Source organism: Periplaneta americana, chromosome 11 (assembly GCF_040183065.1).
Source record: "Periplaneta americana isolate PAMFEO1 chromosome 11, P.americana_PAMFEO1_priV1, whole genome shotgun sequence".
Taxonomy (NCBI): Eukaryota; Metazoa; Arthropoda; class Insecta; order Blattodea; family Blattidae; genus Periplaneta; species Periplaneta americana.
The window spans coordinates 123,313,684-123,333,850 of record NC_091127.1 but is presented as its reverse complement, the minus strand read 5'-3'; the positions used below and the strand labels follow the sequence as shown (position 1 = coordinate 123,333,850).

Sequence of the window (20,167 nt, the reverse complement as noted above, 5' to 3'; positions counted from 1 at the left end):
TCCAATATGTCAATATCACTTTTGCAATAACAAACTAAATCTGTAAACTTTTTTTTTTTCATGAATCAATAAAGGGAAATGTAGATGAATGTCATTATCATTTTTTTTCATAAAGTAGTTTATCTGCAAGTTTGATGTAATAACTATGAGAAAGTTCCTACTTATACTTTGTTCAATAAAGTCTGACAGGCGACGTAAATATTACTGGGAGAGGAGAAGAGAAGTATAATTGTTATTGAATCAGTAACAGCATTTCCTGTCAGACATTATGGAACGAAGTGTAGGCTGAAACGAGTAAATTCTAAAAAAAAAAATCAGTGTTCAGTTGTTAAATGGTAATAGAAACTAAAGTTAAACCTGTCGATAAGCCTACTGTTTATTTACTGGAAATAAATGACAAAAATACCCATTTTGAGCTTGTATTGTATTAACGGTAAGAATAAAATTAGCATAAAAGAAATCAAATCTGCTCTAGAAGGGTGACCAGATCTTCAGTTCCCACTTGGGATAATTGTCTGATTGCGTTCTTTTATAGGTTTTTCTCGAAATGGAAGACAAATTTCAGGTAACGCATTGACAAATTCTCGGTCTGAATTCCGTGGACGCTAAATAACCTAGTAGTTGATATGGCGTTGTTAAAATAATTAATTACCAAACAATACGGAAATCGTACGGACTCTCTTCGTCTATAGTCCCTCTCCTTAATGAGGGTTGTACAGAGTTAATATCCCTATTGCTCTGTGTCAAGGGGTTAGAGGGAAAAGACAAAAACCACTAAAGCTTTGTTTTCCATTCGCTTTAAATAATAATGATAATGATAAAAAAAACAACAACAATATGAAGTCTCTTGACTTCTCATAAAGTCATGGCCACATTTCGCTTGAAGGGATGCCTCAGATCTCAAAGCAAAAAGAAGAATAGGAGAAGAGAATAAAAAAACTAAAAGAAAACAAGTTCGGTCGTTGGGCTCCTTTCTTCCTTCTTCATCAGCAGTTTCTGTTTCCTTCTGGCCATCTTCTCCTGCCCATGTTTCCATAGCTTTATCCCTGTCATACCAGGGGTAATCAACCTCCCGTATACTCCTCTCTCGCTCTCTCTCCTCTCCTCCCGTCCTCTGTTATATAGCACGTTGGCAAAATCTGCGTCGATAGCATACAAAATTATCATGAAAGTAAAACTGGTGCACAAATTTCGCTGTGAAGTTTTTTTATATTAATAATTAATTACAATTCAGTGAATTTTCTTGTTTGACGCCAGCACAGTGTGTTACAACTAGCCTTTTCGGCAGTCTTTTGATTATTTATGTTTATTAATATATTTATTATATAGGCCTACGAGGTTCAAACCCTGCCAGTGATAAAACATTAGCATAGCCTCTTTCGAAAGGGAAGAAAAGCCGAGAGTCCCTGTATGAGAGTTTTTCAGGCATAATGTACAAACCCTTTCTCTTGCTCTAGAAAAGAAGTCCCAGGACTAATACAAAATAAGGGACAAACATTTAGTCCCGTGCGATGGAGATAAATCTCCATCCCGCCGGGAATCGAAGACGGACTGCTTAAGTAGACATCATGGCATTGCATTTACCTGATTGCTGTTGAAGTATGTAATGATCTAATGAACTAATGAATACTTCTGAAGAATGTCGTATCGTGATTATATTCCTTCTGCATCACAAAATGTTAAGGTTATCGAATTCTACAAAAGTGGGGAGAAGTAGGATTACAAATTTAGTAAACATGCAGTACTTAATGATAGCAGTTTTCTTCCAGTAGCCATTACGACCAAATAAAACGTCGCTTTCTTAATAAATTTAGCCTAAGATTTTAAATAATTGTAATAGGCCTATAAGCTTAGTAGGATTTTCCTGCAGAAATAAGAAAATATTCATACAAGATATCTGTCCATTCATTCATAGTTTTCTGCCCGAGGGCAGGTCCTTGATTGCAAACCCAGCATTCTTCTTCCGCCTACCTCTTAGTCTCCGTATACGATTCATATATCTTAATGTTGTATATCCTCTGGTATCTTTCTCTGTCACGAATTCTTTTTCCTGTTCACCATTTCTTCCAGTACACCCTTCAGCAGCCAGTTTCTTTCTCTGTTGTAAATTTCAGCATTATTCTTTCTTCGCCCATTCTTTTTAGCACAGCTTCATTTGATATTTTGTCTGTCCATTTCACAACCTCCCTTCGTCTCCATATCCACACTTCAAATGCTTCTAGTTGTTTCTCTTCATTTTGTCGTAATGTCCATGTCTCTGCCCCATACAATGCCACAGTCCACATAAAGCACTTCACTAGTCTCTTCCGTAGATATTTTTTCGTCTTTGCATTTATCTCCATCCCATACTGCTCGCACCTGTCATTTAGCTCCACTAGCATATTCTCTTCTGCTAGCAATGTCATATCAGAAAATCTTCCTCGTACTATCACCCCCTCCCATGTTCTGAAAACAGTTCTTCACTAAATCCTCCAAGTAGATGTTGAACAGAGTAGGTGATAAAGAGCATTCTTGTCGTACTCCTCTCCCTATTTCACTTCCCTTTGACATTTCTTCTCGTATCGTGATATATTTTCATAGGAATATTAATTTGTATATCTATGACCATATAAAATCGTCGACAAGTGTGGTTTTGTTAAAGAATATCTCTTGGCCATATGATTTAAACGTCATATGCTAAACCTGCATGAATATTGCATAATTGTTTCATAGTAAGTTTCGGAACAGAGAACAACACAACGGATATTAATTGTTTGTTACTGGTCATTTGAATTCTTACAATGATTATTTTCAGGTGCATAATACATTTCAGATTGGTAGCCATGACGTGAATCTGTGAACCCTTTGACATGTCCCATTCACATTCTGGCAAGGATCATGAACTGACTTATGGAATTATGAAATCCTCACTTCTCTGCCATAAATCGGACGCAGTTGCACTAAAATTTGTAAGTTAAAACGCACTCACTTAAGCCAAACTAAAGACAAAACTTAATACAGTATGTGAAATACCTAAGCATGTAAACATTCTGTATAGAGATTCAAATGGGAAAATGTGGCCACAAGATGTTCACCCCTGTTCTGAACCAGGGCCTGCTTCTCTTTCCCCTCCCCCTTATTCCGTTGTGTAGTAGAAGTGGTCGTATCTATTTCATTTTCTGGCACGGGCCAAGATTTGGTCTCTCTTTGTTCCAAGGCCACTCTACAACATCCTAGCCTTTAACTCCTTCGTTTTTAACTCTCTTGCATCTCCATCTTCCTCTAACTGCCCGTTTCTTCCCCACTTTTTACCTTGGCCATATGTCATTTTATCACTTCTTTTCTCGTTTCTACCACAGGCAGATCATTATTAAAGAACAGAGAAAGACAAGAGTCCATTGTACTCTTCTTGCATGTACATCTTCAACCTTTTCTTTCTCTCCTTCTTTTCCAAAATGTTAATCCTTCTCCCGCTTCCCAATTCCCCCCTCCCAGCCTGGCTCACTTCTCCTGCCACATGGTCACTACTCATCTTGATTACATCCTTGTTTTGTACCATGCATTATTCTTTTTCTTGCTGCTGTTTTTTTTTAATTTGATCTTGGCTCACGGCATTAAGCACGTTGGCTCTTTTTCATGTGCCTGAAACATGCTAATGGGTGCTGCTATATCGTAAGTACCATAAATCAAATTCAAGTAAGAAATGGGGTCCATATTGTACATACGCCTTATTTACGACAAGAGACATTTTTAAGGGGTCAGATTTTCCAAGTTCCAAGACTTGAATTTATAGCATCTGTTCTTGAAATGAATGGAACATAATTCATCGCATGGTATTTACACAGTAGATCAGACATTCTTGTATCGGGATCTTAGTCCATTCAGGTGCATCAGCATTATTTTTATGCCACTGGACATTGAAACAATAAAATATTAAACTTTTAATTATATCTTATAGTAGACTACAGTAATAATAATAATAATAATAATAATAATAATAATAATAATAATAACTTACTGGCTTTTAAGGAACCCGGAGGTTCATTGCCGCCCTCACATAAGCCCGCCATTGGTCCCTATCCTGAGCAAGATTAATCCATTCTCTACCAATCTTATCCCACCTTCCGCAAATCCATTTTAATATTACTTTACCATCTACGTCTCGGCCTCCCCAAAGGTCTTTTTTCCTCCGGCCTCCATATGCATTTCTGGATTCATCCATACGTGCTACATGCCCTGCCCATTTCAAATGCCTGGATTTAATGTCATTTATAAATATGACATCGCACCATCTACCCTTAAGTACTAAATACGATAACTAGACAGTGGATGCGGGATGACTTAAGGAAAAGTGAAGTTGTTTCGTATCGGAGTATATGGCACGTGCCGCGTCGTTCGTCTTTTGTGTACCTGGCGAGTACAGCAACGTACATAACGAAGGAACCCCGGTCCACATTGCAACGCAATGTGTGCAGTTGTGTTATCCTGCTCAAGTATTTAGTACGAGTTGAATAGTGTAGTGCTGATCCATTCATAATGTCGAAGTCAAAACGTTAAATTCGCTTAGAGATACGAAATGCAATTAAGAAGTATGAGAGTGACTTTTTATGTATTAACGAAGACAATATCGTGTGTAATGTATGTAAAATTGAAATAAAAACCGGCAATATTTACATCTCCTCTCAGACATTATGGAACGGAGTATAGCAACACTGCTGGGACGTGTACTTAAATAATACATAATTACAGAACAATTTTCTCATATTCGTATTTCCTTTCTATACACTTACAATTCAAACGATGAGTTCAAAAGTATTGAAGTCCAGACGAATTAAGGGGACTGGGTAGTCAGAGCATATGGCTGTTGTGTATAAGTGAAGAAAATTTTTTGGTATTAGTCTACTCTTCAATTTTGAATCAATTTGCAATTTTTGCAGCATATTATTATACAAAATGTTTGCAGGTATATTTCGGGTTTTAGATTATCTTTCTACCTCATATACTTGATTTTGTAAATATATTTAAAAATATTAATTAAATTTAAGTTAAAAACATGGTTATTTTAGCGACGTTTTTCTCGGAAACTACTGGAACTAGGAGGCTGAAATTTTGCGTACTCCTTTTTCATATGGTAGTGAAGAAGCATGGCCACTTGTACATACTTATCAAAATTATTATGGATTTTACAGTCAGAAAAGTAAGAAAAAATTATGAAAATTTAAAAAAAAAATTTCAGGATGGAAAATGATTTTTTCTATTGAACGAATATTTAGTCTATAATGTGATGAAAATGGCGGCAAATGTATTCAACTGCATTGGAAATACGCTTGAATGTTTAGGAACCTGCAGAACAAAGTGTTTCTGAGAGAAATGGTCTTAAAATACCTATGCTTTAAACTTAATTTTTTTGAGGTTTAAAAAAATTTTTATAAAATGAAGTATATGAGACAGAAAGATAGTCTAAAAAGCTAAATATACCTGCAAATATTGTGTGTGCTGTAAAAATATATTGCAAATTGATAGCTTCAAAAGTTGAAGAGCAATAGCAAAATTTCTTCACTCATACACAAGAGCCATTCTCTCAAACTACCCACTTCCCATAAATTGTCAGGAGATTAATAAAAATGTACATAATTTTACTCTAACAAAGTAAATGTTTCAAATATATTTTAGAATAATTATGTCGTATTAGGTGCTGAATATGCTTTTGACCCCATTTGTACATTTTATGCTTAATGACATTGGCAAATCGTCGTTCTGAGGTAACTTTTAAATCGCTCACTATTTCGGCAAAGAAAACACACTGAACTGTTAATGTGTTTATTACATGTACACAAACATAAATACATATTAATAGGCCTGCGCAAACATTGTTAAACCTGTACTTCGCTTTTCGAAATTGGCATTGCTGAATAACATCCAGTTTCTTTATTGTAGTAATCGATATTCATCTATTTCAGCTTCACAATGTCTGAATAGTTCAAGTATTCGTAAATATTACAATTATTAACATTTTGTGAGCGAATTTTAGGGATATATTATTTATATTTTTATTTTATTCACGAAATAGTCGTAATAAATCTCAGACCTCTCGTGACGTTGCTATAGGAAAATCTATGACAGCCGCAGGTGGCCAACATAGAGAAGTTCTATTGTGTAACCTCGGTGACCCCCCCGTGTCATGAAGCGTTGCCTAGTCACCAGGGACAACATTAGCTTTTACCTTTCGACGTATGTATAAGTAAAACACGGCGATGTTTTGGGCGAGAGAGTAAGAGTTGAACGGTCAGATTCAAGGTGAGCCGGTGAACTGGGGAGAGATTTTGGGAGGTTAGAAAACTCTTCGTTGGAGGGGCGCTCATACACACTCAAAAACAACATGGACCCACATGATAATGACGCCTTGTTATGGGATGCTACAGTGTAGCGAGCGAGAGTTTAATTCTTTGATTACGGAGTGGGGACAGGGGGGGGAGGAGGAGGAGGGGCCATTTAAAAGGTCGATGACCACTACGAGATGTGACGTGCGTGGATATTTGAAGTAAAATACGAGCTACGAGAATGAAGAATGTAGATGCAGCATAAATGAATACTTACATGAGTGGTTAAATGATACGAAAGGGTTCTTTCTTCACACATTAATGAAATGTATATTCTTCAAGGTATTTAAAAGTAGACACATTGCAACCATCGTTGTCGATTTTTCAGTCCGTTTGTAATCGGCATCTGTGTTCGTGGTTACCGTTCTTGCAGTTGTATGCGTGTTCAATTCTGTCCGAGGGCAGTGGAGCTACAAAATCCTTAAGGGGGGAGTCAGGTGAAATGTTGGTCATTTTCAGTTAAAAATTGCATTTTCGTTTTCTTGTGAGAAATAGATAAAAAATCTCTTTATATGTTGAGCAAGTTCCAATGTTCTGCGGCGCTCGGAAGCATAAAAATTACGCAGTAGGCCTATATAAATAGCTACACCCTTGAATTTTAATTGAATGCAAATTTTACAAGCTGTTTTCTCACACTTTTTCGGCACATTTCGTCAGGTTCGAAGTGTAAAGGCTCTTACAATTTTGATGCCAGGAACATGAAATTTTTACTGCACGTTCTGTACACTGTGGTTAACAAAATAGCGCATGGGTTTTATGATTAAGTGAATACTTTTTGAAATTAAAAATGGGCGGCAATAGAAAATGTATATTTTTAGCTATGCAGTGATTATAAATATGTTTCCCCCTTTTGTAGTAAATGTATAGAAAAACTAATGCGTGATGTTTTTCTAAATATGTCACTGGTCTTGCACAATAAATTTCAAACATTTTACGGAAAAACTGAGCTGCACATTTCATTTTTAAATATGAAAATTTTTCAAAATATTTTTGTTAATAACTTAGAACTAATTAACTCACAGAAATGAAACATCATTATCTATCACTCCGTGATTATGTGTACAGTAGTGGCAAAAAAAAACCGGACCAACCTTGTAGCTGATTTCAGAGCCTTGTTCACTCCAGACTGGTAACTAAGACTTTCGTGGTTCGAATCCTGCTTTTGGAATGAAACTTTTTTTTTTGTTCCTTATTCAAATTTATTCCCAATACTTTTTGATTGCAGCGATATTTTACTACTTAATTAATTTATTATTCCCAGAACATGAATTTTACCAGCAATTGAAAAGTATTGGGAATAAATTTGAATAAGGAACAAAAAAAAAAAGTTTCCTTCCCAGGCAGGATTCGAACCACGAAAGTCTTAGTTACCAGTCTATCGTGCTCTGGAGTGAACAAGGCTCTGAAATCAGCTACAAGAGTCGGTCCGGTTTTTTTTTTTTTCACTACTGTACAAAAAGTCAAGGATGTAACTTGAAAAATTTAGAAAATAGAAGTTTAACCCATCATTCTCTTAATTTGGCTTTCTTTTTAAGAGAATTAAATAAAGTATCCTGCGTAGTAGACTGCGACTTGCAGAAGAACTTAATCCCTGAATGAGAAGGCCGCCAGGTAAAATCGTCATTTTCTCGCTCAGGTTTTCTGCCTCACGATCAGATGCCTGTGCAAGTCTTGTAATTCGTAATGTTGCAGCTGTCTGTGATACTGGAATCAAAGAAACTTGCTAGTGAAAACATTGAGACTAATGTGGTTGAACCAAGTGTCAATCTAAGCCGATTCCTGGAGATGTACCAGTTCGTAACTGTTTAGCTATGTGAGTGGCTATATGATATAGTCTTTCCCCATAATTACTTTAATATCAGATATTTGTAATTGACATTTAAAAGGGGGCTCTATTATTTTCCTTTACAATTCTCGCCCTCTTTTTTTTTGTTTTATTATTCCGCATATACTTTATTTTCTTGTTCATGGTTTTCTTCGTTTTCTCCTATCTCTTTGTACTTCGTTTCCTCTCTTTACTGCTTTTATCCATATGATTCTCTTTTTCCATTTTGGCTCTTCTTCCTCTTGGATCGTTTCCTCCTTCATGGTTCTCTTACTTTCCCTTGACTCGCATCTTCCTCGGTGGTTTTGCGGTTACTATAATTACTGGTCGTTGTCTCTGAGGGTCGCGAGTTCAAACCCAGCCTAGAGGGTAAATTTTAAAGGGAGGTGGTAAATCTTATGCTAACGTTCAGGAGGAAAGTAAAGCTTGGAGGACCGGGTCTTAGATTTTACGACGCCGAAAAATCTGTCGCTCTTATAGAGCTCCTTGCAAAATTCGTTGGTCATTTCTAGTCACGCTGAATTTCAACAATGAATACAGTTTATGCGCTTGAAAAAGTGATTAAATAAAATACTACTACTACTACTTGGCCTGGATGGCGCAGTTGGTATAGCGCTGGCCCTCTGTGCCCGAGGTTGCAGGTTCGATCCCGGGCGAAATCGATGGCATTTAAGTGTGCGACGCTGATATAACCTCGGCACTTGCGAGGGTCGTTAAATAAAACCTAACATTTAACTACTAATACTAGCTACCACCACTATTACCATTCTTGGGTTAATCTTCTTTTGGTTTCCTCTTCTCCCTCTTGGCTTCTTCTTCTTCCTCTTGGTTTCCTCTTCTCCCTCTTGGTTTCCTCTTCTTCCTCTTGGTTTCCTATTCTTCCTCTTGGTTTTCCCTCTTGGTTTCCTCTTCTTCCTCTTGGTTTCCTGTTCTTCCTCTTGGTTTCTTCTCCTTCCTCTTGGTTTCTTCTCCTTCCTCTTGGTTTCTTCTCCTTCCTCTTGGTTTCCCCTTCTTCCTCTTGGTTTCCTCTTCTTCCTCTTGGTTTCCTCTTCTCTTGGTTTCCTCTTCTTCCTCTTGGTTTCTTCTTCTTCTTCTTCCTCGTGGTTTCATCTTCTTCCTTTTGGTTTCCTTGGTTTCTTCTTCTTCCTCTTGGTTTCCTTTCTCTCTTTTGGTTTCCTCTTCTTCCTCTTGGTTTCCTCTTCTTCCTCTTGGTTTCCTATTCTTCCTCTTGGTTTCATCCTTGTTCCTAATTAGGTTTGTTCGTTGTTCTTTATACAGTGCTTTATTTTGCTCTATTACTTTTTGCCACCACCTTTTCTGCTTTCTAGACACCAGAGGCAGCCCCCAATCATCAATGCTCTGTTCTAAGAACTTGCCCATATAATGCATTTTGATTTAATATGCGAGATTTGGTTGTTTACACAAGAAGCGTGAGGATGAATAATTTAAGACGTTTTAACTTCCAGCTCGTTTCATTCGCCAGAAGGCAGAACAAACACTCAGCAAGTTGCCACATTTTAATTGGTTATTAGTTTACTCCCAGCGCCTGCCTGCCTGGTCTGTCTGTGTGCCCTCCAGCAGATTGATTTGTCGATTTACACGGCTTTAAAAAAGCATGTTTGGAAACAGACACTCGTCATTATAATTGAAAGAAATACTACTTCAACGTCCGTTTGAGTCATAGAAGTTGACCATTGAAGATGTACTGGAAAGAGAATTGAAGCAAATACCAAAATATTCGGATAATACTTTTCCATAACCGCTTTATCGGTTACAAATCTTGTAAGACTTACAGACATCGAACTGCAGTACTTTGGGTTTAATTTTTTCTGGTCTGAGAAAGACTTACAAGAAATGCAGTCTTAACTTCAACAAAAACACCACACTCAACTTCTCATATCAGTAATGGCAACAGTAATCGTGTACTGTAACTATGTTTCCTATAACAAAATTAGTAATTCATAACTATATGCAAATCTAGCTCTCAGGTATTGCTCCCTGTGAAGTTGATTCGAATAATTTCAAGGGAAAAATTATTCCGGGACCGGGTATCAAACACGGGACCTTTGCCTAAGTGCACCAACGCTCTACCGACAGAGCTACCCAGGAACTCTACCAGACAGCTGATCATGTCACTACACCTTGTGAACAAAACTGGAGTGCTCGAAAGTCTAAAAAAAAAAAAAACAGCTAAAATATAGTAACTTCGAAATTCGGGCGATGTCAGTAGGCATAGTATTATTTATTTAACCTGATAGAGATAAGGTCGTCAGGTCTTCTCTGCCCCTGTACCAGGGGATTACAACTACAATATGAAGAATAAAATTACAATTAATATTTCAATGAGGCGTGTTCGGCTAACACAAAGACCGTCAAGTTTACTGGAACCGGGGGGATGGGAGGAAGAAGAATTGAAATTTAATACAATTGTATTATATGAAACTGAAAATATTTCTCGGAATCTTTCTGTAGAAAAAAATTACTTTTCTGCATGTAACATGAATTGTAGCCCAACGGACAAATAAATTCAGATTAATACGGTGTTGAAGTTAATTAAAGAATTATCTTGGGGGGGAAGGAGGTTCTTTTTGCCCTGTCGGGGCATATTCTAAAAACCATACATTTCAGGTTTCTCCTTTTACTTTCATACTAAAGTCTAGACCAGCAGTACACAACCCGCGGCCCGCGGGCCTTATGCGACGCAACACTATGTTTGCTACGGCCCGATAGTGAAGTTTCAAACTTAAAATTAAAAAATAAAATTTGAACAGACTTACATTATTAATTACTATAAATTACAGCAATCACTAATAATCAGTAAGACATTTATGTAAATTCGGATGTCTGCGGCCCTCCAAAAGAACATTTACCCCTGGTCTAGACTGACAGAAAATGGGACTTCGTGACGTATGTAAGGTTGAATCTCAATTTAAATTTAAGGTGGAATAGAATTGATGATTTGCAATGTCCACCGCTGTGGAGTGACAGCATGTCTGACCGTAAAACGAACGGGTCCGGGTTCAAATCTCGGTTGGAACAAGTCGCCTGGTTGAGGTTTTTCTGTGATTTTTCCCTCAATCCATTAAGAGCAAATGCTGGGTAACTTTCGGCTCTAGACCCTGGACTCATCTCGCTGACATTATCACCTTCATCTCACTCAGGTGCTAGATAATCATAGCTGTTGATAAAACGACGTAAAATAACCAATTAAAACTGTGCAAATATTCATTCGTTAGACAGAATTCGAACCCACGACTGTAGCTTCCACTAAATGTCAGTTCCGTGCCGTATGAGTTGCTTACACAATTCTATCAGCACTTGCAGTGTATCAGTAGAAGCAGTCGCATGAGTGCGTACTCCACAATTGTCAAACATCCTGTGGAGCGTATGCAATCGGGAGCATGTGTGTACAAGTTTTATCACAATTCTGCAACGTATCCGGCCTAATTCGTATCTGTGGGTGGGTGGTTCTGTCGGTGAGTCAGGCATAAACACTTCGCGTTTGACGTCACTACAACACGTCTAGTGCCGCATTGTATCCGGCATTGGTATAGTATTATTGACTTGAGGGCGAGAATTTAACGTAGTGACAGTTCAGTTGTCTTTTGTGGTGAAGCATTAACAGATCATTATCCCAAACTGCAGACCATGATACAGTATTGTAGCCTGATACAGGGCGATTGAGATATAATTAATCAATGAAATGATTTGCCTGTTGTGAGGTACAAGATGGCACGATGATAACTCTGATTTGTAAATTGCGTTAAAATAATTGTAATATGTAAATAAATGAGCCGTTCAGAGAAAAAGTAGTGTAAGTCAAAATTGGGTAATGAGGTTTAAAGTAAAAATTCTGTAAAATACAGCTCAAAGTAGCAATTAATATGTCTTGCTATCCACCGACTACTAATAGTTTAAATAAATTGAATATTAACTGCTATTTTGCGCTGTATTAAACAGAATGTTTACTTTAACCCTCATTACCCATTTTTTTTACTGACACCACTTCTGCTCTGAACTGCTCAAATATAAATAATAAGTATAGATAATTTGGAGAACAGTAGCGATGCTCATATCTCCTTAATCTGACTTCGCAGACTCCAAGTTTTCCTATCTCAAAAATTGTTGTAGAGCATCTCCTATGTCCTGTTTAATTTTTACACTCCTTTACTGATTCATTCTATGTATCACTCGCTCTCGCTAGCATGCTCATTCACTCATATATTCACTCTCTGGTTAATCCAAATACTATCCTCACAGTATCTCGAGAACTTGAAGATTCATTTATATATTTTGTTACACATTCAAATATTAAACTAAAATAAATCCATAAATCTTCTTAAACTAGATTTCTACATTGAGTAATATGTGCATAGTGAGTTACGTGGTTACGTTACTGTTTTAATCTGGGAGCGTGAGAAGTAATGCAGTTTGCAATGGATAGAATGTTGACGTTAGTACAATAATCCACACCCGTCATCCGTAAATGGACAGCGTGGACGATTTGAAAAAGGGCAGGAAAACACACCAGTCTATTTAATTATGTTATAGTATTATACAACACACGTACTCGTAACAAAATGCCAATTTACAGCAAGGAAACTGAGAAGTGTTGTCTTTCAAAACTGGTCAGGTTTGTACAGTAGGTAACTTTCTTTTATTTGCTGTGCCGTTCTTTAACTTCCATCCAAAGAAAGAAAAGGTTTTTTTTAATATGTCCATCTATTCCTTCCATAGTCAGTTATTATTAGGGACCGGATATTTATATTTTATGTCCAGCCTGTGAGAGGGATCGCAAAAACTGCCCGGTCGTTAAAAATGTATCCTTACAGTTATTCTTAAAAAATAAATATATATTTATTAAAGCAACATGGACCACGAAACTGACCTTTAACAAAATTTATAAGATTCGAAATTTTTGCTCCTTCTCCTTTAACATTATTTGTAGTTTGAATAAATTATTCTAACAATTAACATTTTATCTAATATAATTTGCCTTGATATAACTACATAAATTTCGAAGGAAAAATTGTTCCGGGGCCGGGCATCGAACCCGAGACCTTTGGTTAAACGTACCAACACTCTACCAACTGAGCTATCCGGGAACTCTATTAGACACCAATCCAAAGGTCCCGGGTTCGATGCCCGGCCCCGGAACAACTTTTCCTTCGAAATTATTCAAATCAACTTTACAGGGAGTCATACCTGAAAGCTTGATTTGCATAATACACGCCACTGTTCGTTAACAGAAAACCATAATTTAAGTCACACAGAGTTAGTGTGCACTCAATGTTGGTTGCTTGACGCTTCTCAGCCCGCTTTGAAATCTGTGGATATAGAGGGAAAAATTGGATCGATGTCTGGTAGAGTTCCCGGGTAGCTCAGTGGTAGAGCGTTGGTACGTTTAACCAAAGGTCACGGGTTCGATGCCTGGCCTCGGAACAATTTTTCCTTCGAAATTATTCAAATCAACTTTACAGGGAGTTATACCTGAAAGCTTGAGTTGCATAATACACGTCACTGTTCGTTAACAGAAAACTACAATTTAAGTCACACAGAGTTAGTGTGCACTCAATGTTGGTTGCTTGACGCTTGTCAGCCCACTTTGAGGTCTGTGGATATAGAGGGAAAAATTGGATCGGTATCTGATAGAGTTCCCGGGTAGCTCAGTTGGTACGTTTACCAAAGGTCCCGGGTTCGATGCCCGGCCCCGGGACAATTTTTCCTTCGAAATTATTCAAATCAACTTTACAGGGAGTTATACCTGAAAGCTTGATTTGCGATTTACATAAATAGATAAATATACAGTACATACACAACTTCCGAATTAAATTTGTTCAAACTTGACCAAGAACTATTTTAAAAAATAACAAACAAACAAAACATTATTTACTGGTACTATTCCAGGTTGCAATATATGACCAAATACTTTTCAAGATTCTCGACTGAAGTTTTATCTATTGTCTCTCAAAATATATTTGAAGGACGAAAAGGTTCTTTTGACAGGACATGACGTCATAGGTGCAAATTTCATCGCTGCCATTGCAGCAGGTACCCACAGTAACTGACAATTGAAGCTTTCCCCCTGGAGAATGGAGCACACATTTTTCATTTTTTCAAACCCTTGATTACTCTGCAATAATTTCTTCAGTTTTAATGTGACGGCTTCTATCATGAATGTTTACCATCAAGGGCTATCAGGCATAGCATCAGCATATGAAACGGAGAACTATTGGCGAACAGCAGAGTAACTTTAATATATTGTAGGCCTACTTCTAGTACAAGTTGAATCTCGTAAGTTCTTTTGTAGAGCTGGAGAAAATCATATTTGGAATATTACTGTGCGAAAGAGCCATGACTCTCGGATATACACGTACAGGGTTATTCAAAAGTCAGGGAAGATTACTAGTGTTGTCTCGTAATGGAACGAAGTAAGAAACTGCGAAAGCAACGTGTTTCTTATTTAAATTGTTTACTTATTATTATTTTGAATAATGTACTGGCCATGTTCGAGAAAAGTAGGCTATGAGAGCTTGTCAGAACTGTGCTTGTTTTAATTCTGTCCTCATCTCTCATTCAATTCTTGACACACGAGATTTTATTGGTTGAATTAGAATAAGTTATTCTCGTGGTACGTTTGACCTCTTATGGCACTCGTTTTACAATAGGAAAAATGGCGGCAAGTGAAGAGAGTAGAATTGTAACCAATGATCGGCATCTATCCCGTTGTATCATAAAGATGTCTCAAGCGCAGCTGTCACCAATAAGCAAATCTGGGTCACATTACATCAATCAAAGCACTTCTCTCGCTTCCCTCTCTCCGCCTCCCTTTTCGTTGCCATCCATGTACAAGGTCTCCGTTAACAAGCCTCTGTGTTGCACTTTAGAAAAGATTGATTTATTTATGGAAGGTGCTGGAGTGGAGGGGGGAATTGGCGTTACTTTGTTGTCCTCGATGGTCAAGTGGTTGCTATGCTAATCAGTGTTGCCAGTCGTAGCTGGAACCGGCTAAACGTAGGAGGATTTAACGTCACGTAGTTTGTAGCTGGAGGACTGTAGATGACAAAATGTAGCCGTTTCGAAATCGACTACCTGACCATAGTAAAATATCGTTCAATTTTTATTTCGTTATTGAATGATACTCCACAATTAGATCATGAAAGCTCTCAACAAATGCTGACAAGGGCAGGAAAGTAAATCGTCTACAAGTAGCTGTAAAACAGCGAAGGAAATTAAGAAAGTCGTCAACTATGTAATGTGAGCACAATAACATAATATTCTTCTTAGAGAGTCATTCTGTATTATTTTATATCCTCATTGTAAAGAAATGTGTTTTAACAATGTCTAAAGAGCCCACAATAATTGAACATTTGTTTGGGATAGAGATGGGTAAAAAATAACACAACAGTTATTTTGGAACTGTTCCGGTCTCGGAACTGTTGCAAAAATGAACAGTAGGTCGGAACCTCCTGTTCCGAAATAACAGTGTTCCGACTCCGAGCTGCTCACTTGCCCAGCTGTTGCGGGCTCGCAGTACCGCGTTGCACAAGGTATGTTCCGACTCCCTCGGAACTGTTGCAAAAATGAACAGTAGGTCGGAACCTCCTGTTCCGAAATAACAGTGTTCCGACTCCGAGCTGCTCACTTGCCCAGTTGTTACGGGCTCGCAGTACCGCGTTGCACAAGGTATGTTCCGACTCCGAGATAACAGTCGGAACGTCGGAGCTTGTTCCGATGAACCAACGACAGCTGCAGTTACACTGTTCTCGTTGTTCTTTATGTTGTACTTGGAACTTCGTTAAAGTACGCACACTACTATTAATTCATTGATCAGCTGATTCTATACAAAGGTTAAAGTCGTAAATGGTAATGAGTGGTTTAGTTACAATGTCTGTATGTCGTTTGTTGAGGTTAAGTCTGACAAACACAAGTTTTTGTGCTATCTTCTCTGTTATCAAAGAACGACAAAAATGTTGTAGCATTATTTGTTGGAAACTACCCATATAAGTTCTGATTTGGAGAGCGAGGTTTAATGCGAAGTTTAAATTACACTTTGGTAAAGATGCGATTCCAACATTTTACTAACCCACTGCGGGGTTTCCAGGTTTCAATACTGCCAATATATATATTTTTTATTTATGAAATTGTAATATTTATTATTATTATTATTATTATTATTATTATTATTATTATTATTATTATTATTATAACTGTGCATTAAGAAAAGTAAAAATAAAAATTAATGATTTGTTTTTTTTTATTATGTAATAGAGAGAACAAATTACATACCATATGTTTTAAATGTTATGTTATTTTTTTAGTTGGCTACCATGTCTTTATAACTTTATGTACGAAAACAAAGTGTTGTATTCTGTCCTTGTAGTCAACAGCTGTGTAATTACTAACATTAAGATTTTGAGTCCTGTCCGCATGCGCAGCAATTTTCCAAAATCGATTCGAATGTGCATTGCAGTGCCATCTATAGATAAAAATGTGTACTATGTCATGCCTATGAGTGCTCCAGTGTGAGCTGCATGGTGTTATTTGTCTATGGTGAAGAGGGAGGGTACTGTACCGTTCGTTTGAACGACTCAACGACTCCGACTCATCACCACTGGTGACTGTTATTTCGGAACTGTTATTTGGAACATAGTATTTTTTCGGAACCGGAACCGTCGGAACTGTTCCGGGAAAAGAACAACTTCGCCCATCACTAGTTTGGGATCACAATGGTCTTTTTATGAGTGCCATAAATATCTTCGGTGCATTGCTTTCTATAGTATACTCAATTTTATTTTAAGGAGTGCAGTTCGGTGGCTCCTTTGAACAGCCACTTACAGATTTATGACTTCCTACACAAACACCTCTGACGATTCCATCCTGTCCCCTCGTCCCAACATTGCACAGTTGCCATAATCCTGGTGACCCTCCAAATGAGAGAGTGAGACTGACGGGATTCTTGGAATTCGGAAAAGATGTGGCAAATCTGCCTCCACGTGGTTTTGACGGGAGCCTGTCAATTCTTCTGAACGAGGGTTGTGATTGGTTACTTACAGGAGAAGACAAGATTTCCGTCACAGTAAGGAAGACATTTATTTATGACAGCCAATTAGTAGGGGGCAGTAGAAGGTCTGTCTGCAATGTCCTTTCTATGAAACTGCACTCCATGAAATAAAATACAGTATACTAGGTATAACGGCAGATGACGTCACGAGCAGTGCGGCAGGGGTCTGTTGGCCAGTACCTTCCATTCTATTTTCCTTGGGGGAAGACTACATCAAGTGCTGCTGCAACACGATGCCCGCACTCCGCTAACATGACGAAAGCTTGCGCCCTCGGATATCCACCTTTCCCCCTCTCTACCCAACATTCTTCAACTCCTTTGATAACGGAGATTCTTTACAAACTTGAACTCACGACTTCTTTAATTCCAAAACAAGAGATTTCTTCTGACGCTGAATCGAAAAACTATCCCAATGTTGGCAGAGAGTCGTACATAATGTAGGAGAATACATTACTTATTAATTTCCGTCTTTTATTCATCTCAAATAAAAAGTTTTAGCAAAGCCAAAAAATGCTACGAATTATTGCATCAACCCAATATTTACAGAAAAAAGTGAAGAACGAAATATTATGAAAACTTTAAAAATGAATTGTTCCGAACTAAGAAACAGTCGCTAGCATTTGGGTAAGAAACTGGACATGTGTGCCAAGCACATTACGTTTATGTGTAATTTGCAATAATTATAGCCCATTAAGGAAATAGCATTTAATGCCCATTGAAAAATTTGATCAAATAAAACATCAGAAAGGCGTGATCTCACGTCTCAACTGGGATGATAAATTTCCACATGGGCCAAAGTCTTCTAAGTGTAAAACTGTAAGAGGAAGGAGGAGGAGAATTCAGTGGGGACACAAGTGATAAAGAGACGAGGAAGGTTAATAATTATTTATTTATTTATTTATTTATTCTGGCGAAGTTAAGGCCATCAGGTCTTCTCTTCCACTTAGCCAGAAACAAAAGAAGTTGATACTTTACTAATATTTAAAGAACGCTGATAAAAAATTTGTTCATGTTGAGTAAATTAATGCAAGGTTAAAGCCTTGGATAGATTTAGAGAAGAGAGAATATGGGATACGGAAAAAAATTGTTCCGTAATATTAACGACTAGATCACACATTGCTGATTAATGTAGGTTTCTTGATCAGCAACTGATGTCGGAGATGGTGCCCTTCATTATTAATGTGTAGGGCTTTTGCATATCATGAGAATAGAATTTAGACAATTCTAACATAAGGAAGAGATAGGAAGGGTGAGAGAGTGGGGAGGGTGTGGGAGGAAATAGGGTAATTTAACGATATCCATCTTTAGCCTCTTTTATATGAGACGATGTTTGTTTTGTTCCAGATTACCTGAAGAACAGGAAAAGGACATGCAATGCTGTCAAATCTTCCACATTGACACCAACAGAACCGAAGAAAGCCAGGATGACCAACAGCTAGGGTTTCTACCAGCAACACTTCTTAACTTTACATTGGGATGGAAAAGAAAGGAAAACAGAGAAAAAAAAAAGACAAAAAATGAGAGAGGGTTATAAATACAAAAAGAAAAACGAGAAAGTAGAAGGTAAAAAAGATCTCTTAAATGGAAAATGTACAATGTTATATTAATTAGTTTTTGTAGATATATGTACAACTTTAAATTTGTTGTAGATATATGTACGTAATTTATTTTTTATTTTGTTTTCGTTTTTATGTTAGATTATTTTTTCACTCTGATCTCGAATAATTGTACATTATAATTATTCCACCACATTATTTTGTAGAAGAATAGATGGAAAGGTGGTTGCCACAAACATACAAAAATTATGGATTTCGGTTGTTCTTATTATTTTCATTTCTGAATCTGTTTGTTTATTCAAATACACATACCTGCACAAAGTGGGCTTGTTTGTAATACTTTTCTAGATATCTTTCTTAAAGATTGAAAGAAATGTATGATTTGGGAAAGAACATTTTGTATTATAAAACTTACATGTTAGTTTTTACCAGTGTAAATGTATTGTGCTCATTTTAATAATATCACGAAATCTATAAGATTTTATAAAGAAGGACAATACAGAATTTATTTCATCATTTTTCTCGAGCATTCGATATTCGTTTTCGTAACTTAGAGAATGGCGAAGTGGCATTATTTGCTTTCTTTAATCCTCATATTTTTATCATATAAACTATGATGCAATTTTCTCAAAGAATTCAGGAAATTCAACAACTTTTGTAGTGCTACGCGTTGATTTTTTTTTTTTTTTTTTTTCTGAATTTAACTAGAATGTCGATTGGTGACATTCCATTGTTATTTATATCAACAGGCCAACTTGTGTGCATGTATGTAAGATCAATATTTACATTTTAAATATTAATGTATTTGTATAATGCTTTCACAAAATTTAATTTAGCATTAAGTTTCATTGTGCCACCATGAGAATAATGGAGATATAAGTTAATTTTTGTTTGCGTGTGAATTTTCAAATATGGGATTAAACAAGTCACGTGCCGCATATCTTGCGTCAGAAGACAAAAGAAAGTAAGTGCCAAAACATAGATTTTTAGGTTATGGTTGATTCACATTTTAGGGATGGATAATTGCGTATATTTTTCGAAATTCAAAGAAAGTAAATCATAAAGCTGTGTGCAAAATGGAACATTCATTTCACCTTATCTCAAAAAAGAGATTTTGGACTTAATTTTTTTGGCTTCTGAGGTAAGTTATGCTCTAAGCCTTCCCTTATGCTTGGGTCTGTTCTGCGTAGCTACAGTTTATAGAAGTTACAGCTTGGCTGGCCGCCCCTTGAAACCATTCACAGTTGGGGATGGAACTGATGTATCGTTTATGCAAATAAATTTTTAGTATTAGATAAAAGATCTTCTGAAATTAATAACTTATTGTACTGGTTTCCACTTTATGTATATTTGTACAATTAAA

General features: G+C 37.0%; 1 protein-coding gene across 1 annotated transcript in view; it reads left to right on the top strand.

The window, feature by feature from the left end:
- Positions 1-19,559, top strand: part of dap (dacapo) — a 55,205-nt gene extending 35,646 nt beyond the window's left edge. The window contains exon 2 of the mRNA XM_069839988.1: positions 18,593-19,559. Within this exon, the coding sequence (XP_069696089.1) occupies positions 18,593-18,687 (95 nt within the window). The 3' untranslated portion in view covers positions 18,688-19,559. The remainder of the gene's footprint in view (positions 1-18,592) is intronic.
- The last annotated feature ends 608 nt before the right edge of the window (positions 19,560-20,167 follow it).